Genomic DNA, 17,158 nt, shown 5'->3' on the forward strand with positions numbered 1-17,158 from the left:
CGCACAGGTAAACATGAACACACATCGCTAGATGACAGCGGAAACTGTCTGCGAAAACGCTGGAGTTAGAATGGCGGCAGCAGCCACGAGCGAATCTAAGTCCGTGCATGCATCGCTTCAACGCGTACGAAACGTCGAATGCACAGCACATACTAAGCTGCCAGCACTAAGCGCACTCTGCAAACATCGAATATCGCTTTGAAGATGAAGCACACGTGGGCGCGCACTTCAGGAACGTCGAAGACCGCTTTCAAGACACACGAGCGCCGGCAACGCGTCCCTATGGCGTCGGCGAAAGGCATCTACTACTGCGTCCGCGATTCGCGTGGCCAACGGCGTAGTAGACGACGCGGTTGGGCCCACTGCGTAGAGAGCCGGAGGCGAGGATGACATCGAGGCACTGTAGCAGCCGCCGGAGAAGAACGCCTCTTCTGCCTTCATGATGCAGAACCTCACGGGGGTGGCGACGGCAGAAATCCGCCTGGACTGTCCATATAATTGCTATTCAATAAAAAGAATAACTTCGAAATGAAAAAAAAATGGCAGCAGTCAGTTTAGAATTTACTACCTCATTTTTAGAAGCCGAGCGTCTTACCCACTGCGCTAAACCAGCGTCTCCGTGTTAGCAGGCCTGTGCACACTGCTTTACGACATCATGCTACTTGGACCGGAATTTCCATTGTCAAGCCCGGCGTGACGAAAGCGGTGGTGTAAAAATCGCCACGGCTTACGCGGGAGCGTTCCCATTATATTCTATGTCAGTCGGGCAAGGTGGCATGACGTCACGGATCGAAGTGCACTGGCCTTGTGCTGTCTAGGAGGCGCTGGCCAAGTGGATCAACGCACTCGGTGGCCCGCTAGGATTTCATAACTCGAACAACCGCTCAGCGGCGTTCAGTTGAACATGAGTGCTTTAGAATTCACAAGGCATAAGAAGTGTTGAGGTCTCCTCCATTTTTTTTTTTTTTGCGGGACACCTGGGAAAACATTTTGCGGCACTTAACCTGTGTTGCGTTAAAACTAGACTAGATCAAGAGAATACTTGGTTAAGCGTGAAGTGTTGCTTTCATTTTTTTTAAGTGTTCTGCGAGTTTTACTTCGAAAGTTCAGAGATGTGATACCCTAACACAGGAAAATTTAATCGAGCGCTCACCGTATGCACTTAAGCACACAGGAAGGTTGAGATTGCCGCTGCTTGTGTCGTTGGCTATATTGGGTTTAGTGATGCGAAAATCGAAGTCTGTGAGTGCTTTGCTGGGCAGAACATCAATTAATTCTGTAAGGTGGCAAATGACAGCACGCATAGTCCCTCAATAAAGTATACAGTCGGCCATGAAAGTTTATGGACCACGCCATCTAACTAGGCGTTGAATTACCAGCCTGTAAAAATAGCTAGTAAAACAGTAAATAAGGATACTTTTCCTGTATGGTATTAGATGTAGAAATGCGAATTTCAGGCTGCATTCTGAGCCTGACGATGTATTCAGCTTTTTTTCCGGTCCCGTGATCCGCAAAATGTTGTGGTCGACTTCAGAGATTGTGCACGATGCAAAATCAATATGTTCCATTTACCCCCCTAAGCAGCAGTTTATGTGTGCATTGGAATTAAATACCTCGACGGTGGAAAAACACCTCGAAGAAGGGCGCCTAAAGGGTCTTTCCATCGCTGTTCGTCTTCTTGTGGCGTTTCGTCCGCATCCCGTTTCTTCCAGGTGTGAAAACCTGTGCTGGTAGTTTCGAAGAGTCTTCTTCGAACACTTGGCCTCTGCAAAAAGTACTTTCAGTGCCATAATGTCTCCTGCACTGTTATACAACAAATTCCACTCTGAAATCATGTTTTTCGAACTCCGTCGCAGACCTCCGACGCGGATGCACGGAAAATGTTCACGCCTCGAAATGGTCAGATAGGCCGCTCCTGCAACAGGGAGGGCGAGCACTTATGCATGCAAATCATTATTCTCGTATGAAGTACAATTCAGTTCAAAAGTCTCGAGACCATGGCACCAGGAAAAAAAAAATTCTCCTAGCAAAGCTGTGCAATGTGAAATTCTATTGATCCGTGACGCTGGTCAAACATGCGCACCTATGCAGTAGGACTTGATTTGACTGTTTATGCCGTGAAGGACAAAAAAAATTAGCGGCAACTCCGGAGCTTTACCTTTTGCATTTGACTGTACCTACTATTATTCCTGATGTTGTTTATCGTGGACTGCGCTGCAGCACTGCTTCAAGTACACTACTCGTAGCCTGTTTGTCCTGCTTGACACAGTGTAACAGCATATTTTCAAAGAAAATAATAGTAATAATAATAAGGTCTTAATAATAATTGCCTTCCGTTCGTTTTCACTGAAGCAGTGTTCCTCATTTTTGTGAGCGCTATGTGCGGCATGGTGACGCCATAGTATTTGGGGAATTTACCTTTGTCACTTGCTGAATATGTTCGAAATTTTTTTCGAAGCCTGCATGAGGACTGACTTCTGCAGAAACACTTATGAGTGAAATCTTGGCACTAAGTGTGGAAAAAAAAATTTGAACGCTAAAGTTTTTTCATTTCTTCCGATCAGGCACCCACTTTGTGATGACGACGTTGTTCGCCGTCGTGTTGACAGATCATCTGGTGCAAAGGGAAGTCGCACCAAACATGCCGTTCTGGCAGAAGTTGACGCACGGCATCGCCATGGGCGCGGCCCTCACATTTTCCTTCTTCAACGTAGCCGACTCTTCGTCACGCCATTGGATGATCCTCATGTACACTTACGCTGGCATGCAAAACGCTGAGGCGCTCGTGGAGTTCTCCAGGGAGTGGATTATCGCTGGGAAACCTTCCCAGGGCACGACTGCAATCATCATCGTGGCCGGGTCATTCATCGTAGGTGAGTGCATAAACCTGTAGACGGATGTTCCGCATAACTTTGCAGGCGAGTAGGCATGGCAGGCAGACTTTACATTGGCGCTCTAACTCTAAAGCTAAATATTGGAGCTAGCACTGCCTTATATTGAGGGAAATATAGCATCAAGATTGCATTTTACAGCTAAACTGCACATGACTCGAATCCCAGGATTTATTGGTCTCCGTCGACAGACCAGTCGACAAAAACCATTCCCCGAATTGAAGCTCGAAGTGTCTATCCCTATTGCACTTACGCATGCAAGACCACTCTGGTATTTGTTTCGATAAAGACAAGCACAAAACAACTGTTAAAACCACGTGATAGATGATTAGGCGCCTTCGAACAATGCGAAGTACGTAGCGTTATCCCAATGTGTTTTCCGTTAAACATTACGGTTGCATAAGCTGCAGTCATCGGGAAGCGGCAACTGTAGCATACGAAGCAGGGAGTGACGTGACTACACTTTCATATGTGGCGAGAGAGAGAGAGAAGTCATAAGTGAAAGGTAGGGAGGCTAACTAGGCTGAGCCCGGTAGGTCTCCCTGCACTGCGGAAGCGGGAAAGGGGATTGAAAGAGGAGAAGGAAGATAACAAGTCACAGTCTCCACTGTCACGCACACAAGTGTGCTTCACTGAGTCAGTCACAGGCAGCCACACAGGATGGTGCATTTCAAGAAACGCACCACCGATTTTCTGGCCTTGCACATAGCCGACTCACGAAGTTATGGGCCCAAGATCTGCTCCTCGGTGAAAGGACGGTCGTCTAAGTGCCCTAACGCTGTACGAAGGGAACTGCTCTCGTCTTCATATGTAGGGCAGTCACACAGGATATGTTATGTTGTTTCCTCGACACCACATTTCCTTTAATTGGGACTGTCCGCCATTACAATTAGGAATGCGTAGGTGTTTGTGAACGAAACACCTACTCGCAACCGACTCGGCAGCGTTTCTTCCCGTCAGTTATAACCACGTAAAAGTTGCAATGAGAAATGCGAGTCCATGGCATATGGACGCCGGTTGGTGAACTCCGGTGTGTACCGTTTTCTTACAGTAAGTATGTGGGCAAAACCTCGCAAGTACCGCGCTGCATCCGTTCTCGACAATGGTATCGAGGTGCTTTCACGGACGTCATGTGCCTCACGGGCAACTTTATCGGCATTTTCATTACCAGCAATGTTACAGTGGCCGGGTAGCAACTGAAATACAATGTCGTGGCCTCAATCCACCACTTCATGCTAGCGTAATCGTATCTCAGCTACAACTTGTTCATGTGGGCTGTGGCGCAGAGATGATCAGAGTGATTGTAGGGCTGGCTTTGAATCGCAGATTATAGGCCAATGATTTGGTGGTTGTTGCTACCCCTATAGCACTGCGCTACGCAGGGCGGAAAGTTCTGATCCCGTCGACGGTGTGACGTCGCTGATCTTGAACTTCTTGCAGATTGACGGAATGATTACCGCACCAGTGAAGTGGGTTAGAGTTAAAAAGCCATCTGTACCTGTAACTCGTTTGGAGCAGGAATCGTGCAGTAGATCTAAAGCGATTCGATCGGGGGCACAAGTTGGGAAGTCGGACTTCTTTCCAACTACAGGAATGGAAAGCTGCACTTGTGGCTGCCGGAGACACTACAAAAGACAATGTGATCTTGTTGCCAGCGGGAAATTGGCCCGAAAGGAGAATTGGTACGAGGCTAGAATACCCAAAAAAGTTGCATCTTGTCTACTTTCTGGACAGAAGGAAGGCGTTTAGGCTGGAGTCCGGGAAGGTGAAGATGATTTCTAAGGGTGTCTATGACGGTATATACACTGATGGGGTTTTCTTTGGTGATGGAAGTCCTTGTGGTGGTTGAAGAGATCACGGTTGACCCAGACATGTTCTAAGCACTTGAGCTTGCATGCTCTCAAGCACTCCGATATTTGTCCTCCGGGTGCTTGAGAGCACCGGCGTGTTGTAATGCAAGAAACCCATGAAGAGTGCTTTGTACAGTTGAAGCACAGAACAAACCGATGGTTCCTATGCTTTCCCAGGAACGGCTTTGAAAAGGTGATTGATTGAGAAGAGCCTCTTCCTTAGGCAGGGTACTAGGAGGCCTCACGAGAGGTCGTGGTCTGCAATCATCCCTAAAAATCGATGAGTTCTTTTCTACAAGATAAGCTGGCCATTGATAGATCGGTTGTCGTGCCATCAATTTTCACGTGAAGGTGGCTAATGAGAACTTTTCTGTTGGAATTCTGAGGACTTGTCTGAACCTGCGGCTTAGTTACTCCTAACGCCCAGATGCAGCTCTCATGCGCGTAAATTGACCGACTGACTGACTGTGGCAGGAATTCCGCTTGACCAATCAAAACCAGATTGAGTATGGATGGATGGATGGATGTTATGAGCGTCCCTTTTGAAATGGGGTGGTGGGTTGCACCATGAAGCTCCTGCTATTATACGGCCTAATTCCCTGCCTAGGTTAAAAAGAAATAATTAAAAAAAACAATATAAACTCCCACAGCCAAATTTTCTGACCACCTATTGGGAACTTTGCTTTTGTAGGTCTCTGTTTTCTGTCGCCTCCTACTAATCTCTATTGCGGACGTGTTTACTTTTCCCCTGTGCCCGCTGAACCCAAGTACTTCAGGAGGTCAGTGGTGCCTAAATCAACCACTGGCAGATGTCTTCACATTTTAATAAAGCATGTTCCATCGTTTCCCTAGCATTACTGCAGCAAGCACATACGTCTTCTTCCTTCTTATATCGCTTCATAGGCGCGTGTTCTAGGGCATCCTGATCTCGCTTCGAAAAGAAATGAGCTTCCCTTTGAATTAACATAAATTGCTACTTTCCTGATTTCGTTTTTTCGTTTTAAGTAGTTACTCATGGCAGGTTTCTTTTCCATTGACGCTACCCATGAGATTATTTCAGCCTCTCTGACTTTCCGCTTGACGTGCTTTGTTGCTGTGTTTCCCACCCTGCAGGCCGTATACTTGCTGGTAAGCATCCTAGTTCTTTTCCTCCATTGTAAAAAAATGTTTTTCCTGTGCAAATACCTAAACGCTCTCCCATCCCATTTACTTTCTTCCATATCCCTCAATCGTTCTCCATAATCAATTTCACTGTGAGCTTCCCTTACTTCAAAATTAGTCCAGCTCTTATCACCCAGTAAAGCTTCATTTGTAGTCTTCCCGTGAGTTCCCAATGCGAGACGACCCACTGACCTTTGGTTCCCACCGAGTCCTGATTGTACCACTGATTTCAAGCAACTCCATTTCGAAAAGCAAGTCCTGGAACTATTACACCTTTCCACATACCCGGAGCACCTCCTACCTATTTTATGCCCATAGACAAAACCGGCTCAGAACGCCACCTTGTGGAACTCCACGGCTGGTGTTGTGGTCGGAAGTTTTGACCACCCTCGGTGGCTACAAAGAAGCTGCTTTCAGTTTGGTAGCTCCGAATCGATCGAAAATTTCGGCAGCCTATTGCAGCAGCCACGAGCGCATCAAGAATGACTTGTGAGGATCATTATCGCAAGCACCCCTCACATTTAAATATAGCAGTACAGAGAGCATGATTTTCGTTGTTTAATTCAAGACAAAATATCAATGACGTCGACCAGCGAACGGCCACGTTGCAAACCTGTCATCGTGTATGGATAAATATCCTTTTCTTCAAGAAACCTCTCGAAGCACGTGAGGATGGTTCTTTCCATCAACTTGCCAGCACAGCTGGCGAGAGCAATAAGTCTTTATGATGTCAGTTCAAGGGGAGACTTTCCATGCTTTAAGACTGGGTCAAGACGGCTACGCTTCCACTTAGAAGGAACAACTCCGTCACTCCACGAGACGTTAAGATGACATAGCAGGATCTCTCGTGTTTCTTGGTCAAGGTGGTAGCCTACGTGATGTTGTTGGGTCCTGGTGAAGAGGAACGCCTGCAAGGGGCTAGAGCAGCCTCCAGTTCTTCTATAGAGCAGACTTCATCCATTTCGGAAGCTTACATGATGAGAACTTCGTACTATTCAACATACTTTAGTAGTTCTCTGTCTTCTGCGATTGCCTCACAAAGCTCTTCCCCAACATGCACTTGACAGCCTTGGTGCAGAGCCAGTACCTCAAAAGGGCGGAGTTGCTGAGGAGAAGAGCGAATGCCGTGGAGAGCTTGCCATAAGCGAGAGAGAGCTTTTCGTGGGTCGAAGGAGTGACAGAATGATTGCCATCGTTCGTTGTCTAATTAGTCCATGCGATGAAGTATTTTCTTGTGCATGCGCCTACCATCCCTAAGCTCTACAATCGACTTGGTCCGTCTATATATTTCTTCTCAGTGTGCCGACGTACTGCTCGAAGCCTTTTTTATTCCGTGTCAAAGTGCGTGCGAGTAGCTGACCATGAGAAGCAGCGAGTTGCAGCATGCATCGCGTCCACAATCACAAGCTCTATTCTACGTGCAAGGCCACCCTTGCATTCAGCGTTCACAAAGGCTTAAATTGCCGGCCAATCAATCGCTCGAGAGACCACGGGGAAGACATACTGCTTAGACATTTGATGGCAACGTAAGTACAAATCTGGTCTGTAGCGCGTGTTTCCAAGTCAGTAAACCACTAGACGCTCGAAGTAAGGCATTGTGTCACCAATGTAAGATCTAGGCAACTGCTGTACGGCGACCCTTTCAAGAATATTGGCCTGCGATCGTTCAAAAGGCGGAGATCGTGGTCCGCAGGAAAAACTACAGGGGTCTTGTCTTTTAACTTCGTGCTTGTACTACCAGAAATTGGGCGGTGAGCATTGAAAGCTTCCGTGATTATCCAAGGAGTGTAGGTTGTCATCATACCATTTTGAAGCCTTTTGTAGTCTTAACTACTTGATGGGGAAATATAGCTCGAGATGAGTGTATAGAAGAGCCTCTTCTTTATGCTGAGGCACACATAAGGGTGGTCGTCATGAGGAGGCACGGCGTCGGCCACATAGCTGAACTCCTTGCGACCATAAACGAGGACCTTGCTGTTTTTCTCACGCGTGGCAGAAACGAAAGATTTGCACCCTGATAGACCGAGGATTTATGTCACGTTTGGTTCACGGATGACTAGCACCCGAAACTGATTTACATTACAAAATGACGAAAATCGGAAATACGTGATTTCAGGCCTCTCGCATTCCACTGAAGCACTGAGGTATTCTATATTTCATTGAAAGGGTCACTTCTGCAGATGTGGGCGAGCCATGTTTGTAATGCAAGCCTTAAGCGCAGGACTTGTGAAGGGAATCGAGTAGTCGAAGTATGTGCATTTCCCGAAAGTTTGTGAATCGCAGCGATTTATGACTTGAGCAGTGCAACAACCTGCACATGCTGTTGAGGCAACTTGCCCGAGGCAGGAAGTACGTTTGATGAAGGCAATGTACGCCGCTCAAGCTAAGCAAGTGCGCGTGCATTTGGCAGTGCATGCCAGGCAACGCCATAAGCACTTTGCTGGGCGTCTGTCTCATTCATGACGGTGCGTCTGCTCTCGCGCAATGACTGCTGTTCCACAATTCGAGGTGCAGACGCTGCTTGACTAGGTTGGTGCAGTGGTGGGCCTTTCGCGTTCTCTGGCGAACGTCAATATCTCAATCAAGCTCACAGAACGGTGAAAATGTACTATGATCACATATTGGAGCGTAAACAGTCGCTATTTAGAATCTCTGTGACAGCAGATTAGTAAATGGGCTAAGTAGAAAAGCGAACTTATACGCTTTATCTATGAATACGTGCTAGTCACATTTAAATTGTTTCAATCATGGATTAAAAGGCCCCTCACTAGGCCACATTGCAAATGCCGGTTATACGCTGTAAGTTGTTACGTGCCCTTTAGGGAACGTTCTGGTGCAAGAATTTTGTTTAATTGGTTCAATAATAGCCGATATATATATATATATATATATATATATATATATATATATATATATATATATATATATATTTCAGTGCCGCGAATCTATGATTTCAGAAAGCGAGCGCCAGTGCGAAGACAGACACTCTCTCGACTTACCCCGTCTAGCCTCTGCAAACAAAACTTCATTCCCCGCGTTTTTCCGCGCCGGAGCTCGAGGATCGCGTGACGCACACGTCATGTGCTCCGCCTTCATGCTCTTTCTTCGCTTTTTATGCGAAGCATATTACGAGAGCTCAACCCAGCTCCTCAGGCGCGGCGGTGTCGCCATGAAACCACGTGACACCGTGACGTCACGACAGAGGAGAAGTGGCTTTGGCTCAACTCTTGCAAGACGGGCTGGGTGGGAATCGAACCAGGGTCTCCGGAGTGTGGGACGGAGACGCTACCACTGAGCCACGAGTACGATGCTTCAAAGCGGTACAAAAGCGCCTCTAGTGAATGCGGTGTTGCCTTAGAAACGAGCTGTTTCTAAGGCGTGCGTCTCTTGCTCAGGCGCACATTTCGTTGCCGCGCCGAACGCTGCTTTGCTCGACGCTCACCGCGTCCAATGCGGGGCGCGTAGTCGCTGCCCTGTAGCCCATTGTCTTACACCCCTTGGCGGGTCGACGGGAACGCTGTCGCTTTCCACTCTTGAAGGCGAAGCAGTAATACATGAGTTGTTTCTTCGTCTAGCTGAACCAAATATAGCCAAGCTACAGCAGTTCACCAGGCTAAACAGTGGTTCAACAACTAAAATAAAGGCTAGTATGCTTCGCATCCTGGGCTTAACCTTACCTAAGCCACAGCCATTTTTTGCTGCACGGCGCACTTCCGCTTACGGTATTGCGCGTGAGCTGTTCCGTTTGTCTCGTTTCGCGCAGCGCACGATTTTGTGCGCTGTCCACGAGAACACCTGCCTAGCAGTATAACTCAGTGCTAAACGAATACTGAGGCAGATATAATTGCATCACAGAGTATGACCGCGCGCTGGAACACGATGGACAATGTCGTGGTTTAGTTGTCTGCGCGCGCGTATGCACGACGTGGGAACAAGCAGACGAAACGGAAGTACATCTTTCTTGCTGCGGGGCGAAGTAAAACAAAAAAAGAATGACGGGGCGAACCATCCATATGGCGGTGGATTAGCCAGTGAAGCTGCCCATTGAAGGCCGAGGAGCTAAGGTCAAACTCCGTGTCTAGAAACATTCTGTTCACTTTAGAATTCGCCTCGGTGGAACACAAAGGAAGTGGCAACTTAAGCTTCCGCCGCTTAGGTGCAGACTCGAAAGACCTAGCTTGACCCTTACAAGCGGTCTCCAGTGTGCGACCGTCATCTGTAGTAGCTTGTGCTCGACGCCGACGATTATGCTCGCACATTTGCCTTCACTGACGTTCTTCGGAGGCAAGGTTATTGGCAGCAGTCACCACGCAGTGCAGCCATCTTTTTTGTTCACTTTTCGGACGTTAGCCCGCCTACCTGCCCCCTCCGCCTAGGACACCACGCAGCGCAGCCTTCTTTTTCGCCCACTTTACGGACGTTAGCCAGCCCAGATACTCCCACCCCTTCCTTACGAAACAACGCATACGGCTCATCCATACAGGTCAGTCAGGTAAACAGCTTCGCTGTCGAACACGCAGACAATTCGTTCATGTGCTTTATAATTTCTCTAAATTGTAACTCGCCTAATGGAGCAACAGATTACAGGAAACGCACTATGCGCAACGTCAAAGTGCTGCCATTCATGTAGGCGCAGTTGGCCGATATGCGTCGAATCTCCAGCTAAGAGTTCGGTGCCCGCGAGACGAAGGGCAAACCACGTTCAGTTTGAAATTGCACCTCTTCCCGCGGCGCGTAGCAATGTAATACTTATCAGACACGATTGTTAACACGCATTATATGCACGGCGCTAGTCAGCTCAATATGGCCAGGCCTGATAAGCGCTATAGCAGGTCAGGTTAGGATGGATCAGTCTTCCGTTATTTCTTCTTACCTATGTTACGGTGTGTAAGAAAACAGATAAATCAGTATGGGAAGGTAGCCATCCTTGTTTATAATCACTATTTCTCCTTTAACTGTTTCTCCTCTTCGTCAACCTAGCACTCTCCTTCTTTTAAGTGCCACTTATCCTGGGGTGATAACAACGGAAGTTAGCACTCAAAGCTGCAAGGCCCGTTTATAGTCCGACGTTATCGGCGCGCGGGCGAGCGTCGTTCGCGGTCAGTCACGCAACGTCGGTTGCGCTGCGCCAGCCGAGATGCCATCCCCTCTATACTTCAACCCGTGCGCCGTAGGCTGCTATCTTCGGAGCATGCGCAGAAGGTTCGCCAAGTCGCGCGCCGTCCGCAAAAGCCGTCTGCGGAGTTGTGTTGGCGCCTTTTTTTTTTCGCGCGCAATGCATTGTGGGTCGACGTGGTCGGCGGCGCCGGCGCGCGAATGGAGCAGGAGCCAAATTTGCGCCGGGCCCGTCGAGGCGCGCAGGGAGCCGCTGGTTACGTCGGCTCTGCAGTGCGTCGGACTGTAGAAGTTGTTTTCGCCAACGTAACGTAGCGTGCGCAAGCGCGCGCGCGCGTTACGTCGGACTATAAACGGCCCTTTATTGTCTACGGCTGGTACACCCAACAGTCTCGAGTACACAATGCTGCACACGCGTACTGACGACCTGCAATGGACTAAAAATAGTTGCCTCGGTTCCTGGTAGCACTTTTCGCACATCAACCTTTCGTGTAAATGTGTGAGCGATACATCTACCGTATTATATTCCGCAGAATTGTGCTTTATCCAAAGTATGTTATCATTACCATGGTGTTCTGTCACACCTTGGCTACCAGTGCATGAGCGGAAGTTGTATTTTGTTGCATACGTTTGTTCAGGTTGTCATTAAACAGTTGGTAGTTTGGCACTTCACTGTCTTCCTGTCTTCTGTCCCTTTTCAAGAAATGTATTTTGCGCCACAAAGTATACCTAGGAAATCTAAGCACCATCTTGCCCAAGAAGTAATTTGGAGGCCAACTAACTTTCTTAAGTGTGTCCTGCACTCACCCGCACGTCTACCTTTGCCTATGACGTCGGAATGCCAATTTTAACACAATGTTGCCTGCATTATGCAAGAAGCCTATAATCACGTATGGAAGGGGAATGACTAGAATATTATAAGGAGGACTCTATTATTACGAACTAGGGGGACGCTAACATTCATTGGTCCATGAAATGGCAAGAACCTGTATTCAGATAGAGTGGAAATTATTTCAAAAGTTTCTCTATTACCGCTAAAGAATGAAAGCGATTGTGTTTTAAATTCAGAAGCGGTACTTATACTATACTGACCTAACCGTAAGTGGCCGTGGTGAGCAGGCAACTGAAATATCCCGTTGGCTCACTCCCGCCAGTAGACACATTCGTATGTCCTGCGACAGAATTTTTTTATCGTCACAAGCAACCTATGACGTTCATTATCAATAAGAAGACATTAGGTGCCGTGAATGTAGGAATGCCTCTCAGTATATTTAATTTTCTTCCTTTTTTTCGTTTTGTTTTATATTTTGACGTTCCACCTCAAATATCGGAAAATATGTGGTTGATATAAATCTCGAAGGAACAGTATTTGTATGGATAGAGCGTAGGGTCTGGGAGCGATCTGCTTGCACATAGTCACCCTGAAGGCGCTGAAGTTTGGCTTCCTGCAGTATCGATGAATCTGTATTTATTACGACGCTTCTTTCTACGGTGGCAGGGGTGATCGCCATGGTCTTGTACAACCGGCTGTACAATCCGGTCTGCACAGTATCCCTGTTCCCCAACAGAGTTCCCCAAAAGGAGAGAGCAGCACCATCGCAGGTAAGCCAGCCTGTACTAAAGCGTTCAATCGCCTTTCACAGTATGGAAGGCAGTCTCGGTTACCTAGCAACAATGTCGCTAAATTTAATGAGTTCTAGCCACCCTAACAACCTTCTACTTTTTAAGTCTTAGTGACTTTTTATCGACGCATCTAGCCAACGAACTACCTTCGAAAATTTTCCTCAGGAGACATTGGCTATGTTTATTGCGTAGAGACCACCATATTCTCGGAGAAATAAGCACCCACCATAAATTTCTGCGTCTAAACACACAATCATTACCTAGCCGTCTCGGTGCGTCAAAGCTGTTGTTTTAGGCAAGGCAAAGAAATGAAAGTTGAAACCGTTTTAGAAAATCGGAGGTCGCTTTTTCTTTTCACAACCCAACTGCTGAATCTCCACCACGAGATGTAATTGAAAGGTTTAGTTTAAAATAAAATAATGAAGAGGAACATTTTAAAAAAATGAAACGTAAAACAGGCAAGGTTCCCCTGTCAAGTGGTCATTATCGATTTCTGAGTTTTTTCTGAACATGGATTGTTTTCGGCAGCCACCCTCCGACTCTGACATAAAAGGAAGGAACCATTAGTTGCCAGCAAGAACTAATCCCCACATATATTTACTTTCTAGCAAAAAAAGTAGACATCGAAAACCTTCTTGTGAACTCTAAATTATATGACGTTCTGCACATTAGTCGCAAAACCGGATTCAAGTCGTAAATAGTTTGTTTAGCGCAGAAAAATGTACGCTTCAACTTTCGTACATACTGCGTACTGCACTTTATCGTTTCTGTTTCAATGGATGCTTACTTTTGGCCTTATATGCATCTGCTTAGTTTTCTTTAGTTTGACATATTATTTGCTTGTGTAAAATAACGTTGTATGGTGTTTTTGTATCTACCTCTCAATTAAATATTTACCTTCCTCAAAAATTGCAACACCCGCGCTACTATTAAAAATATGCGCTAAATTACTAATAACCTGACTTTCTGACATTTGCATTTTGCAAAATTTAGGAGGAAGCTTTAGTTCGGGGACTAAATCATGTTTACACCGACTTTCATGAGATTTGTAACACTTAAAAGAGAAAGTTAAAATCTAGTCGCACCAACACGGGTATTTTTATTTGTGGCCGATTTTAATAAGCGTTGTTGAATATAGCTAAACATCGAGAAATGAAACTATCAAGTTTGCAACTCTGCAATGAAAAAGCTATAAAAGTTCTTCAAAATGTTTTTAGCAGTGCATTCAAAGCGGACAAAAGTTGTGTAATATACAGCCCTGAGAAATATATTACTAATTCATCATTATGAACAAGATTAGAGAAAGTGAAAGCCGGGAAAGGGGCGATGGGCTCTGGCTTCTGCCTTGTTCTCTTTTTGCTCATCGCCTTAAATTGCTATGTGCCGCCTTTTCGATGCTTTCTGTAATTTTTCAGTACGGTATTTGTAATCCCACGTAAATATTTAACGAATCTACATAAACTGCAGCTTATCATAACACATTTATCTGTCTTGTATGCTATAACGGATGCAGGTTAGAGAACTGCGGTATGTGATTTTTGTGCAGAGTCACAGATTTGTAAAATTAGTACGTTCATTTTTATTTCACAGTTACCAATTTCAGGCAATTATTGACAAAAAATTCAAGCCCTAAATCAAGATTACGCTTCTTACAGTCGCTAAAGTAAACTTTCTCTCACAAATGCAACATACTTGAATTAAATCAGTTGAGGGGTTAGCTTACAAAAGCATTTCTGCCTTTTGCATACATTTGAATAGGTAGCACTGGAATTGGCCCCGAGCTGAAGCTTCTCGTAAGCCAAGCAGTAATAATGCCATGTCTGCTTAAGAAATCATGTGACCCCATTAGCGCTCGACCTGCATTTTGCAATTGTAACATGTCCACAGAAGTGAATATTTGTGTAGTTAATTTCTGAATGTTCATAATTATCTACCTTAAAGACATTGGAATTCGCCATGCGAGTACTGTCTGCATTTTCAGGCAATTCATATGAACGCAGCATGCAGTTCCATGCAGTTTGAAAAGAAAACTATCTGGAATGAAGAAAACCATAACTCCTTGTATATCGCCAAGGGTATAATGGTACCAAGAATAGTTGTTTATGAGCCTCCTTTTAGGCGTGTTGGTACGTGATGATCGTGCATTGCACATGGTACGACGTGGTCCATAGTACACCGCAGACGTTCCTTTGTCACTGTGCTCCTTATGGGTTTTATTGGTTTACTTCCTCTTTGCTGACACTTCACTGCTTGAATAAACGTTACCTGCCCCTGAGCCATTCTTCTGCTGAGCTTGAAGGACACTGTTGTTTGGCCACTATGGGGATATACTTATAGCCAAATAAACCTTGGCCGTTCGCCCTTTCCTTCTACTCCACCCAAACGCAATGTAGCAATCTCACTTTACAATGTGCATATCTCATGTCATCAACCAAGCAAAGCTGCCTTCGTATCCTGCACGTTATCTCACTTACCGCACGGGCCACACTTGAGGCGTAAGAAACAAACAGGGCTAAATACGCAAGATATGTGGTATTGCAGCCTGAACATAGAACGTCGCAGCAGTGAGCTGCCTGCAACCATTGCTTTCCTTTCAATGCTGCTCGCCGCATTACTGCCTGGAAGCCAGATCACGCCCTCCTCGATTATTTCCAACAGAAAAAGAATAATTACCTCATTACGACCATAAAATTAAATAAAAAACTTTTATTTGTATCGATCACATCTGTAAGCGGATAGTGAGGTACGTGTCAGAAAGCTAGTGTTTCTATGATAAGCATATCTTTGTTCTCGACAAATTGTGCTAAAAAAACTTGTCGATACGCCATTTTTTGGTGTGACATCGGTAAATAAATGAACGGCACGTCCATTCTTCGCATTTCGCAGCGAAATGGACACATAAATTGGAGAGAGCGAGAGAGAGAAAGGACAGGATCGGATCGGAACACATTTATTGGGCTCTAGAAAAGAGAACTTCGCGGCTTCAGACGGCCTCTTCCGTCTTCTGATGGATTCTTCTGTCTGCAGTCACAGGGTTGGTGCCCTAGTCCAAGGCTCCACTGAGTATGGCCAACCCGCGAGCTAAAGGCAGGGAGGACAACCAGACGAGCATCCGTTTCGCTACCCTACAACGGGGGTGGTGGAAAGGGGAATAGAAAGAGGAAACAATAAACCTAAAGTGTAGATGTGTAGAGTGACCCATACAGGGTGAATAGACTAACTTTGCATCCCTTGTGGATGTTCTCTGGTTTCCTTATACGTGAGCGAAATTAACAGCAAATATCGCATTGGACAAGGCACGCAACAACACTGTTGGCTGGATATGCACTAAATCTGAAACCGCAAATTTGTGCACCCTTTTTAGAACATTGATATGGGACAGATATGATACGTATTAGTTAAGTGGTTACGTAGAGTTCATCCAACGTCACCGAGGCTTTTGCCAGATTAGCCTGTAGATATTGTTCTATTTCATAGCGGTGTGTAATACATTGAACTAGCTCGCCCTAAATTTTTGAATAGGTGCAGCTTGTTGAGCTATCATATTGTCAGAATGTAAGTTTGGATTTCTGACTAGTTATGTAGCTACAAGCGTGATGCATCGCATTGTCTTTTTTAGTGTTGCTACTATCTACAATTTCTAAAGAAATATATGGCCTAAATCCATATTTCCTTCGCTACACTTCGTACATTTAAACTTTCGGATTTTAAATGCAACATACCTTATCAGATCTGACGCATTGTATGCATGCCTGTCAATATTATTTTATTGTTCCCATGCATTTAGAGAAGAGCATTTATTATAAGCATCCTCTTAAACATTACTGGCATTAAATCAGTGAGGCAAAGGTGCCACCATTATTTACCACTTGCCCAAGTATGTTCAAAACTCAGAATCTGCTCAGTGCTGTATCATGAATACACTATCAGCAACCTAAAAAAATGCCATCAACACATCCATTGTCATGTATTGGGCATGGTAGAGTGCAATGGTTATTTCCTGGTGCAAATTTGCACAGCGACGCACTAGAAGCGGTGCAAAATGGCACACGTTATACCATGGACTGCGCGCGGAAGCGAAGTACTGCATTTGACAAAAAAAAAACATTCTCTTCACCGCAGGGCGGAAACCTCCTCGAAGCCATTGAAGTCGCAAACCACAAGTATCATAGCTTAAGCGAGGAAAAACCCTGGACAATCCAAGGCTCTGACAAGAAGACGTTCCAGACGGCGGCAACATAAAATCGAGAGCGTCAACTACAGTCATGTGTGTTGCATAATGGAGTAACCTATGATTTAATTTTTATTTGTGAATTTGTGTTCGTGTGTTTGTGTACTTATTGCTTGCACGTGTACACACTTTAATTTTTCAGGCTTACCAGAGGGACTTGCTCTCACAAGACATTAGATTTGACAATTAGTATATAAGCGAAAATATGTCTGCGGTTTGGGGCAATCGTATTCCACACATATACAGTTGACGCACACGTGGCCTATGTATTCAGGAGCTTGTGTACC

General features: G+C 45.7%; 1 protein-coding gene across 1 annotated transcript in view; it reads left to right on the forward strand.

Moving 5' to 3' along the window:
- LOC139061287 (XK-related protein 6-like) overlaps nt 1–16,954 on the forward strand; it is a 28,351-nt gene extending 11,397 nt beyond the window's left edge. Inside the window, exons 5-7 of the mRNA XM_070541016.1 lie at nt 2,565–2,873; nt 12,516–12,619; nt 16,763–16,954. Of these exons, the coding sequence (XP_070397117.1) occupies nt 2,565–2,873; nt 12,516–12,619; nt 16,763–16,882 (533 nt within the window). The 3' untranslated portion in view covers nt 16,883–16,954. The remainder of the gene's footprint in view (nt 1–2,564; nt 2,874–12,515; nt 12,620–16,762) is intronic.
- The last annotated feature ends 204 nt before the right edge of the window (nt 16,955–17,158 follow it).

Source organism: Dermacentor albipictus, chromosome 6 (assembly GCF_038994185.2).
Source record: "Dermacentor albipictus isolate Rhodes 1998 colony chromosome 6, USDA_Dalb.pri_finalv2, whole genome shotgun sequence".
In the NCBI taxonomy this organism is placed as follows: Eukaryota; Metazoa; Arthropoda; class Arachnida; order Ixodida; family Ixodidae; genus Dermacentor; species Dermacentor albipictus.